The sequence below is a fragment of the Somniosus microcephalus genome, chromosome 15 (genome assembly GCF_052327205.1).
Source record: "Somniosus microcephalus isolate GS21.2 chromosome 15, FLI_Smic_1.0, whole genome shotgun sequence".
Classification (NCBI taxonomy): domain Eukaryota; kingdom Metazoa; phylum Chordata; class Chondrichthyes; order Squaliformes; family Somniosidae; genus Somniosus; species Somniosus microcephalus.
The window spans coordinates 120,744,898-120,765,852 of record NC_141001.1 but is presented as its reverse complement, the minus strand read 5'-3'; the positions used below and the strand labels follow the sequence as shown (position 1 = coordinate 120,765,852).

General features: G+C 51.5%; 1 protein-coding gene across 1 annotated transcript in view; it reads left to right on the top strand.

Moving 5' to 3' along the window:
- Positions 1 to 20,955, top strand: part of LOC147107190 (F-actin-monooxygenase mical2-like) — a 413,970-nt gene that overhangs the window by 178,883 nt on the left and 214,132 nt on the right. The window contains exons 10-12 of the mRNA XM_086008370.1: positions 3,581 to 3,707; positions 5,226 to 5,316; positions 8,056 to 8,203. Of these exons, the coding sequence (XP_085864496.1) occupies positions 3,581 to 3,707; positions 5,226 to 5,316; positions 8,056 to 8,203 (366 nt within the window). The remainder of the gene's footprint in view (positions 1 to 3,580; positions 3,708 to 5,225; positions 5,317 to 8,055; positions 8,204 to 20,955) is intronic.

The window sequence follows — 20,955 nt, the reverse complement described above, 5'->3', positions numbered from 1 at the left end:
AGGGCTTGACACTGTACTCAGAGCCCGTCCTTTCTCTTGCAGGGCAAGCTGGCCCACAATAGGAGGCAGTAGCAACGGACTGGGGAGGCCGTCCTGAACTTAAAGACCTCAGCGATCTGGAGCAGCGAGTGGAGCGGATTATGGCAGGCCGGCTGATTGGCCCCGTCGCCACTGGAGATGCCGACCCCGTTCTGGACAGCAATGGTAAGGTCATCACCTTTTGACCTCTCTCTTTCCACTTGTGCCTCACACCAGCATCCTTTGCCACTATCGAACCAATGCAGTGCATAGCAGCACTCATGCCTCCCTCGCTGCCGCCCTGTCCTCACATTAAAGCAACTCTTGTACCTGCCTGCTTTCAGATGCTGATTCGCCAGGTGAGGAGGCGGGCCCTCAAGCTGGCACTGTGAGTGAATCGGAAGGCGAGGAGGAGGAAGAGGAAGCCGGAACATCAGTGTCACCCTCAGCCGAGGCAGCCCATGGCCATGATGGGGACACGTCTTCCCTGGAGGGGAGCAGGGGGGAAGGGTCTGAGGAGGGTGAAGCTCCGGGGCACAGCGGGATGCAGCAACGCTGGGGGGGTGGGGTGGGTGTAGGGAAGCTCGGCGGCCTTTTCCCCGGAGGGTGAGTGTGGCCTCCAGTCCTGCTACAGTGACCGCAGAGGAGGTGCGACTCCTTGGTGAAATGGGCGCCCAGGCGGAGCGCAGGCACACTGAGCTCATGGCTGCAGTGGCAAGGATGCCTGGCTCCATAGAGTCACTGGCAAGGAGTGTACAGGAATTCGGGGCAGCACAGGCAAGGAGTCTACAGGACTTCGGGGCAGCACAGGCTAGGAGTCTGCAGGACTTTGCGGCAGCACAGGCAAGGAGTCTGCAGGACTTCGGTGCAGCACAGGCGGCTTCCAGCCAAGTGCTTAGTCGTGCCATGCAGTCACTGGCTGGTCTGATGCAGACACAGATCAGGGCCACACGAGCACTAACTGCTGCCACCCTCGCTGGATCGGCCAGGATTCGCCGGGGCCCTCGCCGCGCCGCAGCAGGCCAGCAGTCTGTGCTTCAGCAGGTTGCTGCGCATGCTTCAGTGCTGGCCCGTGCGAGTGCCAGTGTGTCGTCCGACCAGGGAGTGCCTGTGCTCTGTCTGGTTGGCAGCATTCCTGCTGCCAACACTGTCACTCCTCCACTGCAGCTGCCACCACCCGTAGGACAGACTGCTGCCGCCCAAGCAGAGTTGGAGCAGTCAGCAGCCGGGCCCTCCAGGCCCAGAGCTGGTCCAGGCCATCCCCCAAGGGCATCTGCCGACTCACTATCTGACCCTCAGCAGCCTTCCCCCAGCCTTGCTGCAGCCACTGGGGTCCCATTGCGGAGGAGTTGCAGGGTGGGAAGGGGCCAATCTCGCAAGCGAGGCAGATCACCCTCGCAGGCCAAAAAGTAGGAGGTGTGGCAAAATGTTGTGGTTTTTTTTGTGAAGGCCAAGGATCGTGGTCATTTTTGTGTAACTCTTTTGTTCATTGTCTCCAGGTTGTGAGAGCCAGTTATGTGTCTGACTGTTTTTTGGGGGGTTTCTCTGTATTTGTTTGTCATGCGGGAAGAGCACAGAGTTTGTTAAATAAATAATTCTCTTTATTCAGATTGTGCATGTTTGCACTTTGAACTATTTTTATTGCCTTGACCGGCTCAGGGTTTGCGGAGCGGCTCCATTCATGTTCTTTCAATGGCACAAGCCATTCCCTGAGCGGGGGCCTAGAACCGACTTGCAATAAGCTGCTGATGGACGGCCCTTGCACTTTGTGCCTCCCTCCCATCTTGGTGCTCCTCCTCCTCCTCCTCCTCTGGTGGTCCTCCAATGTCTGCTGGCAGTGGCTGAGTCCTGAGGATAGCCAGGTTGTGCAGCATGCAGCACACTACAACGAAATGGGAGACTCGCTCAGGCGAGTACTGTAGGGCTCCCCTGGAATGGTCCAGACAGCGGAACCGTTGCTTTCGTACGCCGATTGTGTGCTCAATGATGTTCCTGGTCGCTTGATGGCTGTCATTGTATCGCTCTTCAGCAGGGGTGGTGGGCGCACGGAGCGGGGTCATCAGCCAGGTGTACAAAGGATAGCCCTTGTCCCCGAGAAGCCAGCCTCCTGGGTGAGCCAGGGCTTCGAAAGTGTCTGCCACAGAAGTCTGGCGCAGGATGAAGGCGTCGTGGCTGCTGCCTGGAAAGCGGGCATTGACAGCTAGTATGAGCTGCCTGTGGTCACACACCAACTGCACGTTCAACGAATGGTACCCCTTCCAGTTACGGTACTCCTCGGCATTCTCTAGAGGCGCCCGCAAAGCCGCATGCGTGCAGTCAGTGGCGCCCTGGACCATGGGGAAGCCCACTATTCTTGCAAATCCCATTGCACGCTCTTGCTGCTTGTCCAGGGTCATGGGGAAGGAAATGTACTGACGTCTCCTTTTGAAGAGGGCATTCGTGACCTGGCGGATGCAGCAACGCACCGCGACCTGGGAGACATTGGCAATGTCCCCAGTAGCGGATTGGAAGGAGCCGGTGGCATAGAAGTTGAGAGCCACTGTCACCTTCACTGCCACCGACAGAGACGTCCTGCCCCTCGGCTGAGGCTGCAGATCTCTCTGAAGCAGGTGGCAGATCTCAGTGACCACCTCCCTTCTGAATCGAAGCCTCCGAATGCACTGCTCCTCAGACATGTTGAGGTAGGAGAAGTGCTGGCGGTATACCCTGGGAGGGTAAGGCCTCCTGTGCCGACGCCTGTTGGCCCTCCTCCGTCTGGCCATGATTGGCACTCTCTCTCGGCGTCTCTGAGCCCTCTCAATGCAATGGAGAAACCCAACGTTTCCACCCATTGCAGCCCCCATTATATGTGGCCACTCAAGGCTATGGCACTGAAAAATCAATCCAACTGCAAAGCTCTGGGCTGAAGCCAGAAGTACCTGTGCGAGCGCTGAATCAATGCAGAAAGCTCTCTCCCTTTGTCTCTCTGCAAATCTCTCTCTCACACAGAAGGAGTGGTCCAAAATGGCTACCACTAAGAATGCAGGAAGAGTCCCCTTTAAGTAGCGCCCCCCTAGGCCCACAGCGACTGGGAACCATTCCACTCAACCAGTCGCTGCGAGCGCCAGGCGGAACGAAGGGGGGCGCCCCTGAAGTTCCGGTTCAGGGCGCACCATGGGCGTTGCACCATGAAATGACGTCAGGATCTGCGCGCGCAGCTGAGCGGGCATTGCGGTTTTGCGCCGCCGCTAATTCTTCACTCAAGTTCCCGAGAGGCGCAGATCGCGCCGCGCCCGGGCGCTAGCCGCTTCGCGCCCCACTTATCGCCCTCTTAAGGCGCTAGCGGCTGGTGCTACCAACTGAATTTCTAGGCCATTATCTGGTCATTGTTGTTTGTGGGATCTTGCTGTCCACAAATTGGAGACTGCGTTTCCTATATTACAGCAGTGACTAATAGACTGTAAAGCGCTTTGGGACATCCTGAGGTGGTGAAAGGTGCTATGGAAATGCAAGTTCTTTCTATCTCTGGGAAGTGTAGAAATATTAAATGTGATGGAATTTCCCCCCCCCCCTCTATTTCCAGAGAAAGTATTTATCGACTGCTACCTCAAACCACAACAGAAAACATCAACAAGAACTTTGACCAGTACACGATAGATCCAGGGACACGATACCCCAACCTCAACTCAAACTGTGTCCAGCCTCACCAGGTAAGATCATTGTGACAGAGCGACAGATACAGTGCACAAATATATCGTAGAATCATAGAATGATGCAGCACAGAAGGAGGCCATTCGGCCCATCGTGCCTGTGCCGGCTCTTTGAAAGAGCTCTCCAATTAGTCCCACTCCCCCCGGCTCTTTCCCCACAGCCCTGCTATTTTATCCTTTTCAAGTATTTATCCAATTCCCCCTTTTGAAAGTTACTATTGAATCTGCTTCCACCGTCCTTTCAGGCAGCGCGTTCCAGATCACAACAACTCGCTGCGTAAAGAAAGTTCTCCTCATCTCCCCCCTGGTTCTTTCGCCAATCAGCTTCAATCTGTGTCCTCTGGTTACCGACCCTCCTGCCAGTGGAAACAATTTCTCCTTATTTACTCCATCAAAACCCCTCATGATTTTGAGCACCTCTATCAGATCTCCTCTTAACCTTCTCTGCTCTAAAGAGAGCAATCCCAGTTTCTCCGGCCTGTCCACATAACTGAAGTCCCTCATCCCAGGCACCATTCCTGTAAATCTCCTCTGCACCCTCTCCCCAGCCAAGGAGTGAATGGAGTATTCCCCAAGTTGATGGTGGTCATGATAACAGTCATGAAAGTGGTAAATGTGAACAGGGATGAATTAATTCCCCTCCCTCCCTCCCCCCCTCCCCCTCGCCCTTCAACACACACTGCAGTTTTTGTTCTGATAGCCCTGTCAGGCAGTAAACTTTCTTGTTCCCGATCACAGACCTTCCCGTTTGCTCTTTCCACCCCTCCTCCCTTTCGCTCTTAGAAGAAGAAATAAAAACAGACATTGCTGGAAACACTCAGCCGGTCAGGCAGCATCTGTGGAGAGAGAAACCGAGTTAACGTTTCAGGTCTGGGACCCTTCATCAGAACTGGAAACTGTTAGAGGTGTAACAGGTTTTAAGCAAGTGCAGGGGCGAGGGAAGAACAAAAGGGAAGGTCTATGATAGGGTGGAAGGCAGGAGAGATTAAATGACAAAAGGGATGATGGTGCGAGGCAAAAGGAGATGGTAATGGGACAAGTAAAGGAACAAAAGATGGGTCTAGAGGAGGTGTAAATGGGTATAGCAGAATCATCAACAGCTGCCGTCCGAAATAACAGGGGCAGAGGTTATGATCTGAAATTGTTGAACTCAATGTTGAGTCCAGAAGGCTGTAAAGTGCCCAATCGAAAGATGAGGTGCTGTTCCTCGAGCTTACGCTGAGCTTCATTGGAACAATGCAAGAGGCCGAGGACGGAGAGGTCTGAGTGGGAATGGAGCGGAGAATTAAAATGTCAGGCGACCAGAAGCTCAGGGTCACCCTTACGGACTGAACGGAGGTGTTCCGCAAAGCGCTCACCCAATCTGCGTTTGGTCTTCCCAATGTAGAGGAGACCGCATCGTGAGCAGCGAATACAGTGTACTGAGCATTTTCCTTTTGAGCTCGCTAACCGGCTTGCTTATGTAATCAGCTTTGGTCTAAAGAGAATAAATTGAGAATTTCCTTTAATTTCTTTCAGGTTCGTCAACTGTACATCACAGCTGACCTGAAGAACTGTCCACTGGAAAGAGTAAACTCCATTCGAAAGTCTATCAAAGTTTCACACCGTGGTGAGTCATGTTTTATATTCGAGGTTAGATCTGGTGCTATTCTGTGACTTCCTCCAGCCTCCAGGGATCTCTGCGCTCCTCCAACACTGGCTCCTTGATCATCCCCCACTCTGTTCACCCCACCACTGGCGGCCGTGCCTTCAGCTGCCTGGGCCCTAAGCTCTGGAATTTCCTCCCTAACCCTCTCCGCCCCTCCTCCTTTAAGACGCTCAACAACAACAACAACTTGTATTTATATAGCGCCTTTAACATAGTAAAACGTCCCAAGGCGCCGCACAGGAGTAGTGTAAGACAAAAAATTTGACACCGAGTCACATAAAGAGAAATTAGGGCAGGTGACCAAAAACTTGGTCAAAGAGGTAGGTTTTAAGGAGCGTCTTAAAGGAGGAAAGAGAGGTAGCGAGGTGAAGAGGTTTAGGGAGGGAATTCCAGAGCTTAGGGCCCAGGCAATAGTAGGCACGGCCGCCAATGGTTGAGCGATTATAATCAGGGATGCTCAAGAGGGCAGAATTTAAGGAGCGCAGATATCTCGGGCGGCGGGGGTGGGGGGGAGCGGTTGTGGGGCTGCAGGAGATTACAGAGATAGGGAGGGGCCAGGCCATGGAGGGATTTGAAAACATGGATGAGAGTTTTGAAATCGAGGCGTTGCTTCACCGGGAACCAATGTAGGTCAGCGAGCACAGGGGTGATGGGCGAACGGGACTTGGTGCAAGATTTGGATCGATCACCTCAAGTTTACGTAGGATAGAATGTGAAAGGCCAGCCAGGCGTGTGTTGGAATAGTCAAGTCTAGAGGTAACAAAGGGATGGATGAGGGTTTCAGCAGCGGATGAGCTGAGGCAGGGGCGGAGACGGGCGGTGTTACAGAGGTGGAAATAGGCGGTCTTAGTTATGCTGTGGATATGTGGTCGGAAACTCATTTCAGGGTCAAATATGACACTAAGGTTGCGAACAGTGTGGTTCAGCCTCAGACAGATGTTAGGGAGAGGGATGGAGTCAGTGGCTCGGGAACGGAGTTTGTGGCGGGGACTGAAAACAATGGCTTCGGTCTTCCCAATATTTAATTGGAGGAAATTTCAGCTCATCCAGAACTGGATGTCGGACAAGCAGTCTGACAATTTAGACACCGTGGAGGGGTCGAGAGAAGTGGTGGTGAGTTGGAGCTGGGAGTCATCAGCGTACATGTGGCAACTGATGTTGTGTTTTTGGATGATGTCGCCAAGGGGCAACATGTAGATGAGAAATAGGAGGGGGCCAAGGATAGATCGTTGGGGGCACCAGAGGTAACGATGTGGGAGTGGGAAGAGAAGCCGTTGCAGGTGATTCTCTGGCTACGATTAGATAGATAAGAATGGAACCAGGCGAGTGCAGTCCCACCCAGCTGGACGACGGTGGAGAGGCGTTGGAGGAGGATGGAGTGGTCAACCATGTCAAAGGCTGCAGACAGGTCAAGAAGGACGAGGAGGGATAGTTTACCTTTGTCACAGTCACAAAGGATGCCATTTGTGACTTTGATGAGAGCCGTTTCGGTACTGTGGCAGAGGCGGAAACCTGATTGGAGGGATTCAAACATGGAGTTGCGGGAAAGATGGGCACGGATTTTGGAGGCGACAACACGTTCAAGGACTTTGGAGAGGAAAGGGAGGTTGGAGATGGGGCAATAGTTTGCAAGGACGGAGGGGGTCAAGGGTTGGTTTTTCGAGGAGTGGGGTGATGACGGCAGATTTGAGGGAGAGGGTGACAGTACCTGAGGAGAGAGAACCGTTAACAATGTCAGCTAACATGGGAGCCAGAATAGGAAGTTGGGTGGTCAGCAGTTTGGTGGGAATAGGGTCGAGGGAGCATGGACAAGATGAGCACGGAGAAGGACGCGTGGATCAGTAAAAGTGACCATGAAGCTGTCCGATTGTCACTAACATCCCTTTAGGGAAGGCAGTTGAGGCCAATTCATGAAATATATTCAAGAAGGAGTTGGATATATTTCTTAAGGCTAAAGGGATCAAGCGATATGGGGAGAAGGCAGGGACAGGGTACTGAGTTTGGATGATCAGCCATGATCTCATTGAATGGCGGAGCAGGCTCAAGGGGCCGAATGGCCTACTCCTGCTCCTATCTTCTATGTTTCTATGTGAAACCTGCCGTCTTTACCCTGACTGGGCCTATATGTCACTCCACTACAAGAAGGGTATTGAAGCACTGGAGAAAGTGCAGAAAATATTTACAAGAATGTTAACCAGAATTGAGAGGGTGCGGCGATCAGGAAAGATTGAGCAGGCTGGGGCTCTTTACTCTGGGGAAAGAGGAAAATTACGAAGTGGCTCCATAGGGTGGATGTGGGGAAACTGTTTGCACTTGTGGGCGAGTCCAGAACTAGGGAGCATAAACATAAGATAGTCACTGACAGATCAAATAAAGACTTTAGGAGACATTTCTTCACACGGAGAGTGTGGAACTCGCTGCCACAGGCAGTGGGTAAAGCAGAGTGCGTTGATGTCTTTCGGGGGAGGCTTGATGTCTAGGTGAGGGAGAAGGGGATCGAGGGATACAGGGACTGGGTGGGAGGAGGTAAATGAGAGTCGGAGGAGGCTGCATAGGGTGGGTGTGCAGCATAAGCACTGGCCTGGACCAGAATGGCCATGGTTCTGTGTTGTAGAGTCGATGTAATTTAGGTTTGGAATGCTGGGCGTGACATTTATCAAACCGCTTACCCATTGTGTTGTGTTTGTTTGTCAATTACAGAGTCTGAGATTCGTCCAAATAGGCTTCTGACCTGGTGCCAGAAACAAACGGAGAGCTACAAGAGTGTGACCATCACCGACCTGACCACCTCTTGGAGCAGTGGGCTGGCTCTCTGTGCTATCATACATCACTTCTGCCCACAACTCATGTACGATTTACCTCTTTGCATAATCTGTATCAGTGAATCATAGAATCGTAGAAATTTACCGCACAGAAGGAGGCCGTTTGGCCCATCGTGTCCATGCCAGCCGACAAAGAGCTACCCAGCCTAATCCCACTGTCCAGCTCTTGGTCCGTAGCCCTGTAGGTTACGGCACTTCAAGCGCATATCCAAGTACTTTTTAAATGTGATGAGGGTTTCTGCCTCTACCACCCTTTCAGGCAGTGAGTTCCAGACCCCCGCCACCCTCTGGGTGAAAAAAGTTCCCCTCAACTCCCCTCTAATCTTTCTACCAATTACTTTAAATCTATGCCCCCTGGTTATTGACCTCTCTGCTGAGGGAAATAGGTCCTTCCTATCCACTCTATCTGGGCCCCTCATAATTTTATACATCTCAATTAAATCTCCTCTCAGCCTCCTCTGTTCCAAAGAAGGGGAGACCTTATTGAGGTGTATAAAATTATGAGGGACATAGATAAAGTGGATGGGAAGGACCTATTTCCCTTAGCAGAGGGGTCAAAAACCAGGGGGCACAGATTTAAAGTAACTGGAAGATTTAGAGAGGATTTGAGGGGAAATTTCTTCACCCAGAGGGTTGTGGGGGTCTGGAACTCACTGCCTGAAAGGGTGGTAGAGGCAGGAACCCTAACCACATTTAAAAAGTACTTGGATGTGCATTTGGGATGCTGTAACCTGCAGGGCTACGGACCTAGAGTTGGGAAGTGGGATTAGGCGGATAGCTCTTTGTTGGCCAGCGCGGACACGATGGGCCGGAATGGCCTCCTTCCGTGCTGTAACTTTCTGTGATTCCATAAAACAACCCCAGCCTATCCAATCTTTAGAGTGGGTTGATGCTAGGGAATCGAACCTTTGGGACCCAGCCTGAGCCCTGTTTACATTGCTTGGCTCCTATATGTCTGGAAATCCAGTAGAGAGGGCCATTGCATGTCAGGATACAGGGCATGAGGAGCAGCCCCTCCCAATGGTGTCTGTTTTACTGGGTGGATACAGAAGTTTCCCCACTCTCCGAATCATAGAGCGATACAGCACAGGAGAAGGCCATTTGGCCCATCGTGCCTGTGCCGGCTCTTTGAAAGAGCTCTCCAATTAGTCCCACTCCCCCCTGCTCTTTCCCCACAGCCCTGCAAATTTCTCCTTTTCAAGTATTTATCCAATTCCCTTTTGAAAGTTACTTCTCTGCCACACAGGGCAGTTGAGGCCAATTCATTAAATATATTCAAGAAGGAGTTAGATATATTTCTTGAGGCTAAAGGGATCAAGGGATATGGGGAGAAGGCAGGGACAGGGTACTGAGTTTGGATGATCAGCCATGATCTCATTGAATGGCGGAGCGGGCTCGAGGGGCCGAATGGCCTACTCCTGCTCCTATCTTCTATGTTTCTATGTTACTGTAGGAATGTCTAGTTCCTATCCAAAGACTGAGGTCCACTCAGGCGATCAAACAAAACGAAGTTTAATGGAAACAAACAGGTTTAAACAAGTAACTGCAGGAAAACATCGAGTGTAGGTCTGTTCAGTTCGGAGGCTCCACGAGGACTGCTAGGGTGGTCCCGTGGTTGACGTCATGACGTCATCACATTCTTCCCGCCAGTGGGGGATCACGTGATGAACGGCGTGACGTCATCGCGTTTACCCGCGCTGTTAAAGTAATCACGCTCTGTACAAGTAAACAGTATAAATAAAGATACAGACTCAGGCTGTAGCTAACATGTTGTTAAAGGGAATTATATACAAACGATCTGAGTCCTTTAGTGGCTCCGCCACATGCGCCCCCCCAGAATTGTCTTTAACAGCAAAAGTGAGACGGCGAGGAGGCCTGACAAGCCTGTCCGAGCGACTTCTGTAACCCTGAAGTGGAAGCTGATGGACGGTGGTCAAGCTGGCGGGCGGTTGTGGTGGATCTGGCACAGCGACTGTGGGCGGTCGGCCACGTTTTGGCGGTTGAGCGATTTCGACTGGGCGGTCCAGGTCTAAGTGTGCCGGTTTCAACCGGTCAACCGAAACGTGGTCCGGTTTACCTCTGATATCGACCGAATAGGTTTTGTCTCCCGGCTCTATGACGCGGAAGGGACCAGTGTAAGGAGGCTTGAGCGGATCCCGGTGAGCGTCGTGGCGGATAAGCACGTACTCGACGCTTTTCAGCTCAGTTGGGACATGGGAGCTCTGTAAGCCGTGATGCGACGTAGGCACTGGGGCGAAACATCTGGCCGCTTCCTGGTGGCTGACGAGTTGCTGGGATGCGGACCATGGCTCTGTTGGCGATGGGAGAAAATCCCCTGGTACTCATAGTGGCTGGCCATATACGAGTTCCGCCGAGGACGATTGCAAACCTTCTTTGGGCGCCGTACGAAGACCCAAAAGGACCCAGGGGAGTCTGTCCACCCATCCCGCGCCTTGAAGACTGGCCCGCAGAGCAGCTTTGAGTGACCTGTGGAATCGCTCGCACAGGCCGTTCGCCTGTGGATGATAGGCGGTGGTGCGATGTAGTTTGGTGCCGAGCCCCTGAGCCACAGCGTTCCAGAGCTCAGAGGAAAACTGCGGTCCACGATCGGAAGAGATGTCCGCCGGTACCCCGAAACGAACAACCCAAGAGGAGATGAAAGCTCTGGCTACGTCTGCTGAATTGGTGGAAACTAAAGGAACTGCCTCTGGCCATCTAGTGGTGTGGTCTACCATTGTGAGGATGTGTGAAACCTTGAGAAGGTGGAAGCGGCCCCACGAGGTCTACATTCACATGGTCGAATCGACGCTCCGGAATAGCGAAAGCGGCCAACGGAGCTTTTACATGACGCTGTACCTTGGCCTTTTGGCAGACCACGCAGGTGTTGGCCCAGTTGCGGACATCCATGTGCATACCCCTCCAGGCGAATTTTGACAACATCAGCCTTTGCGAGGCCTTCATGCCAGGGGGTGACAACCCGTGTATGGCGTCGAACACTTTACGGCGCCAGGCGACTGGTACGATAGGACGGGGAGCTCCCATGGAGACGTCGCAAAGTAGCGTGGTGCCTGCGGCATGGAATTTGATGTCGGCCGCTTGTAAGCTAGAGGGGCTGGTCCTGTATGCTTGGACCTCTGGGTCCGAGGCTTGATCCGCAGCCATTAGGGCATAGTCGATTCCGAGTTGGACTGCGTGAACAGTCCTGCGGTAGAGGCAATCCGCCACCAGATTGTCTTTGCCAGACAAATGTTGAATGTCCGTGGTGAATTCTGAAATGAACGTCAGGTGACGTTGTTGCCGAGCTGACCGCGGTTCGGCGGTCTTGGCCATAGCGTACGTTAGTGGCTTGTGGTCTACAAAAGCCGTGAACGGACATCCCTCTAGTAAGAACCGGAAATGGCGGATGGCTAGAAAAAGGGCCAGCAACTCCCGGTCGAAAGTGCTGTACTTTCTTTCGTTTCACCGTAGTTGACGGCTGAAAAACGCAAGCGGTTGCCACGTCCAATTCACCCACTGTTCCTGCACTGCGCCGATTGCGTAGTCCGACGTGTCAGTGGTAAGGGCAATGGTGGCACCTGGAAGCGGGTGCGCCAGCATGGTTGCGTTGGCCAAGGCGCCTTTGGTGTCGACGAACGCCCGGTGCATCTCGGCCGTCCAGTTATAGAGTCATAGAGTCATAGAGTAATACAGCACGGATAGAGGCCCTTCGGCCCATCGTGTCCGCGCCGGCCATCAAGCCCTGTCTAATCTAATCCCATATTCCAGCATTTGGCCCGTAGCCTTGTATGCTATGGCATTTCAAGTGCACATCCAAATGCTTCTTAAATGTTGTGAGGGTTTCTGCCTCCACAACCCTTTCAGGCAGTGAGTTCCAGACTCCAACCACCCTCTGGGTGAAAAAGTTCTTTCTCAAATCCCCTCTAAACCTCCCGCCCTTTACCTTGAATCTATGCCCCCTAGTTATTGACCCCTCTACTAAGGGAAAAAGCTCCTCAGCATCCATCCTATCTATGCCCCTCATAATTTTGTACACCTCAATCATGTCCCCCCTCAGCCTCCTCTGCTCCAAGGAAAACAAACCCAATCTGCCCAGTCTCTCTTCATAGCTGAAGCGCTCCAGCCCTGGTAACATCCTGGTGAACCTCCTCTGCACCCTCTCCAACGCGATCACATCCTTCCTGTAGTGTGGCGACCAGAACTGCACACAGTATTCCAGCTGTGGCCTAACCAGTGTTTTATACAGCTCCATCATAACCTCCTTGCTCTTATATTCAATGCCTCGGCTAATGAAGGCAAGTATCCCATATGCCTTTTTTACCACCTTATCCACCTGTTCCGCCGCCTTCAGGGATCTGTGTACTTGCACACCCAGATCCCTCTGACCCTCCGTCTTGCCTAGGGTCTTTCCATTCATTGGGCCAGAAATTCACGGCCAAAGGCGTGAGTGCGCTCGGGGTACTCACGCATCTGGCCGTTGGAAATGCCGGCATTCAGCATGAACAGCGCATGCAGGGAACGCCGGCATTTCCAGACCTCGAGCGCGTGCGACTGCACAGGCAGCGCTTGCGCAGTGAACTTCGTAGATTTCATTCATGAAATCCGTGAGGGTAAGTCCTCAGAAGTTACACTTGAAAAAAGCAAGTGTAAAGTGGTTCATTGGCTGCGGAGGAAGAAACATTTTATCGTGGAGCTTCTGAAATGCAATATTTTTGTTTGGGAAAGGGAGGGAAGTTATTTTAAGAAATTTTAAGTAAGTTTTAAAGTTAAAATTTTTTTTTTTTTTAAAAGGGTTTTCAGAACGGTAGCTAGAAGGAGCAATTGTGGCTGTGTGAATGGAATGTGAGAATGAGTTATGTATGTATGTCCACATATATTCCTTTACGTATATGTATGTATGTTTTATATTCCTTTAATAATGTGTATGAATGTATGTTTTTAATTATTATTTTCAAATAAGTTACTTTCTCTGAAAGTCATAACTAAATAATACATTCATACACATAAGTAAAGGAATATATACATAACACGCAAAGGAATATATACAGACATACATACTTTCAGAAGCTCCACGATAAGAAATATCTTCCTCCGCAGCCTCTGGAGCAACTGTACCCATGCTTTTTTCATGTGTAAGTTGTAAGGACTTGACCTCACTGAAAGCAGCAATGAAAGCGGCGAATTATACTGCGCACGCGCTGCCTGTGCAGTCGCACGCGTTCTGCCTCTGAACCCCTTCGTTCAGAGGACAGGAAATGCCAGTTTTCCCCAAAAGCACTGTGCATGCTGAAAACCGGCATTTCATCCGGCCAGATGCGTAAGTACCCCGACCGTACTCGCGCAGTTGGAAGGGAATTACTGGGCCAACATTTTACATGTCAATAAAATGAAAAATTTAACAATTGCACGACTTGCCCCCTCGCATCTGCGACTGAGGGTCCAAGGAGGTGCATTGCGCAAGAGGTCATCGTCGTACGTATCCTCACACTGTTCCCTTTGGGGAACTGTATGAAGTGGTGGAAGGATTTATGGCCGTGATTAACACTCATTCCGTGACCGTAACCATCTTTGAACCAGCCATTAGGGTGGTTAGTCCTATGGCAGGAGGGTTTTACGGGCTCCCACAACCCATCTGAGGGGGGGGGGCCACCAACACCCACGGACGCAAGTATCCTGCTGGATGTCCACCCAGAATTTAAAGTTGGAACTCCGACTCCACTTGCCGGGACTGTCTGGAGTGGGGTTCAAAACCCTACTTCTTCTGGCCCAGCGGCGGGGATGCTTACTGCTACGCAAAAGGCCCACTCCGCACAAAAGGTGACACCCATACGTTTCCTGCGCCTTTTCCCTCCCCGTGACTGGAGCCCTATGCTGCCATTTCACGTTGCTAATCGGATTGGGCCTTTGTCATAGCGGTAGGATCCCCGCCGCTGGGCCAGATCAGGGTAGGGTTTCGAACCCCGCTCCAGACAGTCCCGGCAAGTGGAGTCGGAGCTCCGGCTCTAAATTCTGGGTTGACATCCAGTGGGATATTTGCGTCCGTGGGTGTGGGTGGCCCCCCCTCCTTGTATAGCTTGTGGGAGCCCGTAAAACCCTCCCGCCATAGGACTAACCGCCCTAATGGCTGGTTCAAAGATGGTTACGGTCACGGAATGAGCGTTAATCACGGCCATAAATCCTTCCACCACTTCATACAGTTCCCCAAAGGGAACAGTGTGAAGACACGTATGACGACGACATTGCTAAATAAATAAATGGAATTTAAAAAATTCTTTTAGGGCTTTTAAAAGTCTTTAAATTGCTTTAATTCTCTTTAAAACTACTTCAGATTACTCAAAATAATGTAAACATTTTAAAAAGTTTACAAAAGTTACCAAAATCTTCAAAAAACTTCCAAAAACCTATTTAAACTGCTGCTTTGCATGTAAAAATCCTTAGCAGCTTGACAGAAACATTGGGGGCGTGTCCAGTGAAACTGAGACCTCAAGGGGCGTGTCTCACTTACACTGCACGCTCCTGGCTTCGCGCTGGCTGCACTCCTGGGCGGCGTGACGTCATAAGCTGCCCGGGATTCTTCTTTTTCATTCACCAAGTCCAGGCGTCCCTGGAGCTGATCGTCAGTAGCGCGGGGTAAGTGTAAATACGGGGCTTGCACGCGCTGCAAGCCCCGTTCTGGAATTTCTGGGCCATTGTGTATTCCTTTGCCTTGTTAGTCCCCCCAAAGTGCATCACCTCGCACTTTTCCGGGTTAAATTCCATTTGCCACTGTTCCGCCCATCTGACCAACCCATCTATATCGTCCTGCAGACTGAGGCTACCCTCCTCGCTATTTACCACCCTACCAATTTTTGTATCATCCGCGAACTTACTGATCATACCCTTTACATTCATATCCAAGTCATTAATGTAGACCACAAACAGCAAGGGACCCAGCACCGATCCCTGTGGTATCCCACTGGCCACAGGCTTCCAGTCACAAAAACAACCTTCGACCATCACCCTCTGCCTTCTGCCACTAAGCCAGTTTTGTATCCAATGTGCCAAGGCACCCTGGATTCCATGGGCTCTTACCTTCTTGACCAGTCTCCTGTGCGGGACTTTATCGAAGGCCTTACTGAAATCCATGTATACCACATCCACTGCGTTACCCTCATCCACACACCTAGTCACCCCCTCAAAAAATTCAATCAAATTAGTCAGACATGATCTTCCCTTGACAAAGCCATGTTGACTATCCCTGATTAATCCTTGCCTCTCCAAGTGGAGACAAATTTTGTCCCTCAGGATTTTTTCCAATAATTTTCCTACCACTGATGTTAGGCTCACTGGCCTGTAGTTCCCCGGTTTTTCCCTACTACCCTTCTTGAATAATGGTACTACATTAGCGGTTCTCCAGTCCTCTGGCACATCCCCTGTGGCCAGAGAGGTCCTGAATATATGTGTTAGAGCCCCCGCAATCTCCTCCTTTGCCTCACACAGCAGCCTGGGATACATTTCATCCGGGCCTGGGGATTTATCCATTTTTAGGCCAGCTAAAACCGGCAATACCTCCTCCCTCTCGATGTTAATATGTTCGAGCATATCACAGTCCCCCCGCCCTATTTCTATGTCTACATCGTCCTTCTCCATAGTGAAAACAGATGCAAAAAATTCATTTAGAACCCCTCCTACATCTTCCGGCTCCACACACAGATTGCCACTTTTGTCCCTAATGGGCCCTATTTTTTCCCTAGTTATCCTCTTACCCTTAATATACTTATAAAACATCTTCGGATATTCCTTTATTTTGCTCGCCAGTGTTATTTCATGGCCCCTCCTTGATCTCCTAATTTCTTTTTTAAGTATCCCCCTGCACTTTTTGTACTCCTCTAGGGCTTCCTCCGTCTTTAGCCTTTTGTATCTACCAAAAGCCCTCCTTTTTTTCCTAATCCATTCTCGTATATCCCCTGACATCCAAGGTTCCCTGTGGTTTTTGGAACCACCCTTGACCTTTACGGGAACATGTTGCCATTGTATGATCTCAATCTCCCTTCTGAAAGCCTCCCATTGCTCCGATGCGGATTTTCCTACAAGTAGCTGATCCCAGTCCATTTTGGCCAGATCCTGCCTTATCCTATTAAAATCGGCCTTCCCCCAATTTAGAACCTTTATTTCCGGCCCATCCCTGTCCTTTTCCATGACCACCTTAAATCTTACCATATTATGGTCACTATCACCAAAGTGCTCACCTACTAGCACTTTTTCCACTTGGCCGGCCACATTCCCTAGAATTAGGTCCAGTACCGCCCCCTCTCTTGTAGGACTTTCTACATGCTGGCTCAAAAAGCTCTCCTGGATGCACTTTAAGAATTCTACACCCTCTGAGCCTTTCACACTCTGACTATCCCAGTTAATATTGGGGAAGTTGAAATCCCCCATTATTATTACCCTATTATTTGCACATTTCTCTGAGATTTGCCTACATATCTGTTCCTCTATCTCCCCCTGACTGTTTGGAGGCCTATAGTACACTCCCAGCAAAGTGCTTGCCCCCTTTTTGTTTTTAAGCTCCACCCATATGGCCTCATTAGAGGACCCTGCTAATATATCATCCCTCCTTACTGCAGTAATTGACTCCTTAATTAATATTGCGACACCCCCTCCCCTTTTACACCCCCCTCTGTCTCGCCTGAAGATTCTATACCCCGGAATATTGAGCTGCCAGTCCTGACCCTCCCTCAACCATGTCTCCGTGATAGCAACAATATCGTACTCCCATGTGTTTATCAACACCTTCAGTTCATCCACCTTATTTGCAAGACTCCTTGCATTAAAATAGATGCCATCCAGCCTTGCCCTTATATATTTGCCCTGTCTACCAAGCTGACTTGTTTTTTTCTCTATAATTGGCAGCACATCCCCCCCTATTTCAGCTCCCCTCTGTATCCCATCCCCCTGCCAAGTTAGTTTAAACCCCCCCCAACAGTGCTAGCAAACCTCCCCGCAAGGATATTTGTCCCGCTCTGGTTCAGGTGCAACCCGTCCGACTTGTACAAGTCCCACCTTTCCCAGAAGCAGGCCCAGTGATCCAGGAAAGTAAAACCCTCCCCCCTACACCAACTCTTTAGCCACACATTCATCTGCTCTATCCTCCCATTCCTATACTTACTAGCACGTGGCACTGGGAGTAATCCAGAGATTACAACCTTTGAGGTCCTGCTCTTTAATCTGTTACCTAGCTCCCTAAATTCTTGATGCAGGACCTCATCCCTCTTTTTACCTATGTCGTTGGTACCAATGTGGACCACGACCACTGGCTGTTCACCCTCCCCCTCCAGAATGCCCTGCAGCCGCTCAGTGACATCCTTGACCCTGGCACCAGGGAGGCAACAAACCATCCTGGATTCACGTCTACGGCCACAGAAACGCCTATCTGTTCCCCTTACTATAGAATCCCCTACCACTATTGCTCTCCCACTCTTTTTCCCCCCTTCCTGGGCAGCAGGAGCACCCCCAGTGCCAGGAAGTTGGCTGCTGCTGCCTTCCCCTGGTGAGTCATCCCCCTCAACAGTATCCAAAGCGGTATACTTGTTTGAAAGGGGGATGTCCGCAGGGGTTCCCTGCACTACCTGCCTGCCTTTGTTGCTCCGCCTGATGGTCACCCCCTGTGCTGCCCTACCCTGAGGCGTGAACAACTCGCTAAACGTGCTATCCACGAGCCTCTCAGCATCGCACATGCTCCAAAATTCATCCACCCGCAGCTCGAGCGCCGCAATGCGGTCTGCAAGTAGCTGCAGCTGGATGCATTTCCCGCACACATGGTCGTCAGGGACACTGGCAGCGTCCCTGATTTCCCACATGGAGCAAGAGGAGCAGAACACGGGTCTGAGCTCTCCTGCCATGACTTACTCCTTTAATTAATTTAAAAATTTATTCAATACCCCAGTTACAGGTATACTCTAGGGCGCTTTATTTACCAACTGTCCCCACTACACCAGAGACCCTAGAAATTTAACACCACAGAAGTCAAGCTTGTATTGAAAAGAGAGAAATACTCACCAACCAATCACTTACCTGCTCCCTGGTGACGTCACACACTGATTACTTTTGACCTCTCTCCTCTGCTGTTGATTTGGTAGGCCTCTGCCTTCGCGCCGGTTTTTAAGCTGGGCTCCTCCTCCGCTGCTGCTCTCCCCCGAGTTGATCGGATCCTTACCGGACTTGGCCTTGAGGGCCTCGTACAAGGGCTACATAAGCAGAGCCGCCTTAGGGACGAACCGGTGATAAAAATTGACCATCCCGAGGAACTCTTGTAGGGCCTTGACGGTCTGCGGGCGCGGGAAAGATGTAACCGCCTCTACCTTTGTCTGTAAGGGAATTACGCCGTCTGATGTGATGCGGTGGCCCAAGAAATCAATCTGCTGCAGGTCGAACTGGCACTTGGCCGGGTTGATAATCAAACCGTGTTGACTGAGGCATGTGAAGAGTGTGCGCAAATGCAGAAGTGCTCCTCTTTGCTAGGGCTGGCGATGAGGATGTCGTCGAGGTAGACGAAAAGGAATTTCAGGTCCCGAAGCGTGGAGTCCATCAAGCACTGGAAAGCCTGTGCAGCGTTCTTCAAGCCAAACGGCATCCGCAGAAATTCAAACAGGCCGAATGGGGTGATGACTGCGGTTTTCGGGACGTCTTGCGGGTGCACGGGGTCCTGGTGGTAACCACGGACGAGGTCGACTGTTGGAAAAAAAAGTATTTCCCGCCAAATGGGCCGAGAAATCTTGAATATGCGGGATCGGGTACCGATCAGGAGTGGTGGCGTCATTCAGGCGTCGGTAGTCGCCGCATGGCCGCCATCCGCCGCCGGGTTTCGGAACAATGTGGAGAGGCGAAGACCAGGGACTATTCGACCGGCGAATAATCCCCAGCCGTTCCATCGTGTCGAACTCCGCTTTCGCAGCCGCGAGCTTGCCGGGTTTGAGTCGTCGGGCCCGTGCATAAACCGGGGGGCCGGTAGTGGTGATGTGATGTTCTACACCATGTTTAGTGGCTGAGGAGGAGAAGATGGGCCTGGTCAGATCCGGGAACTCTCCGAGGAGGCGAGTGAAGTCATCTGGGGGTGGGAACGCACAGGAAATAGTGCGCGGCACGGCGTTACCACGGTGGCACGGGATGGAGTGGAACGTGGCCGCATTGATCAACCGGCGGTGCCTGACATCGACCAGGAGGCCGTTGGCGCACAAAAAATCCACCCCAAGGATGGCCTGCGTGACTTTGGCCGTGATGAATTCCCAGTGGAAGCGCTGGCCGCCGAAACACACCTGGACCCGCCGCCTACCGAAGGTCCGAATGGCCGCGCCATTAGCCGCCGTGAGGGTGGGGCCGTGGCCCCCAGCTGGTATATCGAGATTTGACGCAGGTAGGATGCTACACTGCGCCCCGGTGTCGCAAAGGAAACGTCGACCAGATAGGGAGTCGGTGATGAAGAGAAGCTTCCCCGAATTTCCGATGGCCATCGCGGCCGCGGGGCGCTCATTGGACCCAGTCCTCTTTCGCCAGGGTGGCTGTAGATGTTTTTTTTTTGAGCGAAAAACTGCAGGGAGGGTGGCAGCATCTTGCTTTCGCGCCAAAACGGGCATGGTAGAAGCACAACCCCGCTGATTGAGGAGCTGGAGCCGCGTCTGTGGGGGATGGGCGCCTCGTGGCAGCGCAGTGCTGCTGTGTCACCGTGAAAATCTTGTCCGCTTCGGCAGCAAGCTCCGCGCAGTCTGTGACTTCGGACCTGGCTAGGGCAGCCTGAACTTGCTCCAGGAGAAGGCTGAGGAATAGCTCCCTGAAGAGGAAGCATTCCGGTTCGGAACCGAGGAGCGTGAGCATCTGGCTCATGAGCTCGGACAGCTTGGAGTCCCCGAGGCCGGGCATAGCGAGCAGCCGGCAGGTGCGCTCCAACTTCGTTAGCCCGAAAACCTGCAGCAACCGCGCCTTTAACGTGTCATACTTGCGATCAGTAGGCGGACTACCGAGTAGGCTGATGATCCGCGAGGCTGTGGTGCTGTCGAGGTCGGAGACCACATAATAATAACGAGTCTGATCCGCAACGATGTCCCTGATGGCGAACTAGGCTTCAGCCTGCATGAACCACGCGGCTGGTTGTTGCTCCCAGAACTGCGTAGCTTCAAGGTAACGGCGTTCGCTTCCATGTTGAGTATCTTCTGCGAAAACCGTTCGCAAAAGTCGGGGTCACCAATGTAGGAATGTCTAGTTCCTATCCAAAGACTGAGGTCCACTCAGGCGATCAAACAAAATGAAGTTTAATGGAAACAAACAGGTTTAAACAAGTAACTGCAGAAGAACATCGAGTGTAGGTCTGTTTAGTTCGGAGGCTCCACGAGGACTGCTAGGGTGGTCCCGTGGTTGATGTCATGACGTCATCATGTTCTTCCTGCCAGTGGGGGATCACGTGATGAACGGCGTGACGTCATCGCGTTTACCCGCGCTGTTAAAGTAATCACGCTCTGTACAAGTAAACAGTATAAATAAAGATACAGACTCAGGCTGTAGCTAACATGTTGTTAAAGGGAATTATATACAAACGATCTGAGTCCTTTAGTGGCTCCGCCACATTACTATTGAATCTGCTTCCACCGCCCTTTCAGGCAGTGTGTTCCAGATCACAACACGTTGTGTAAAAAAAAATAATAATTCCTCATGTCACCTCTGGTTCTTTTGCCTGTCACTTGATTGCATATTAATAATTAAGATAAAATTGTGACAGGTAAAATGATTGAGTTTGTGCTTCTAATATCAA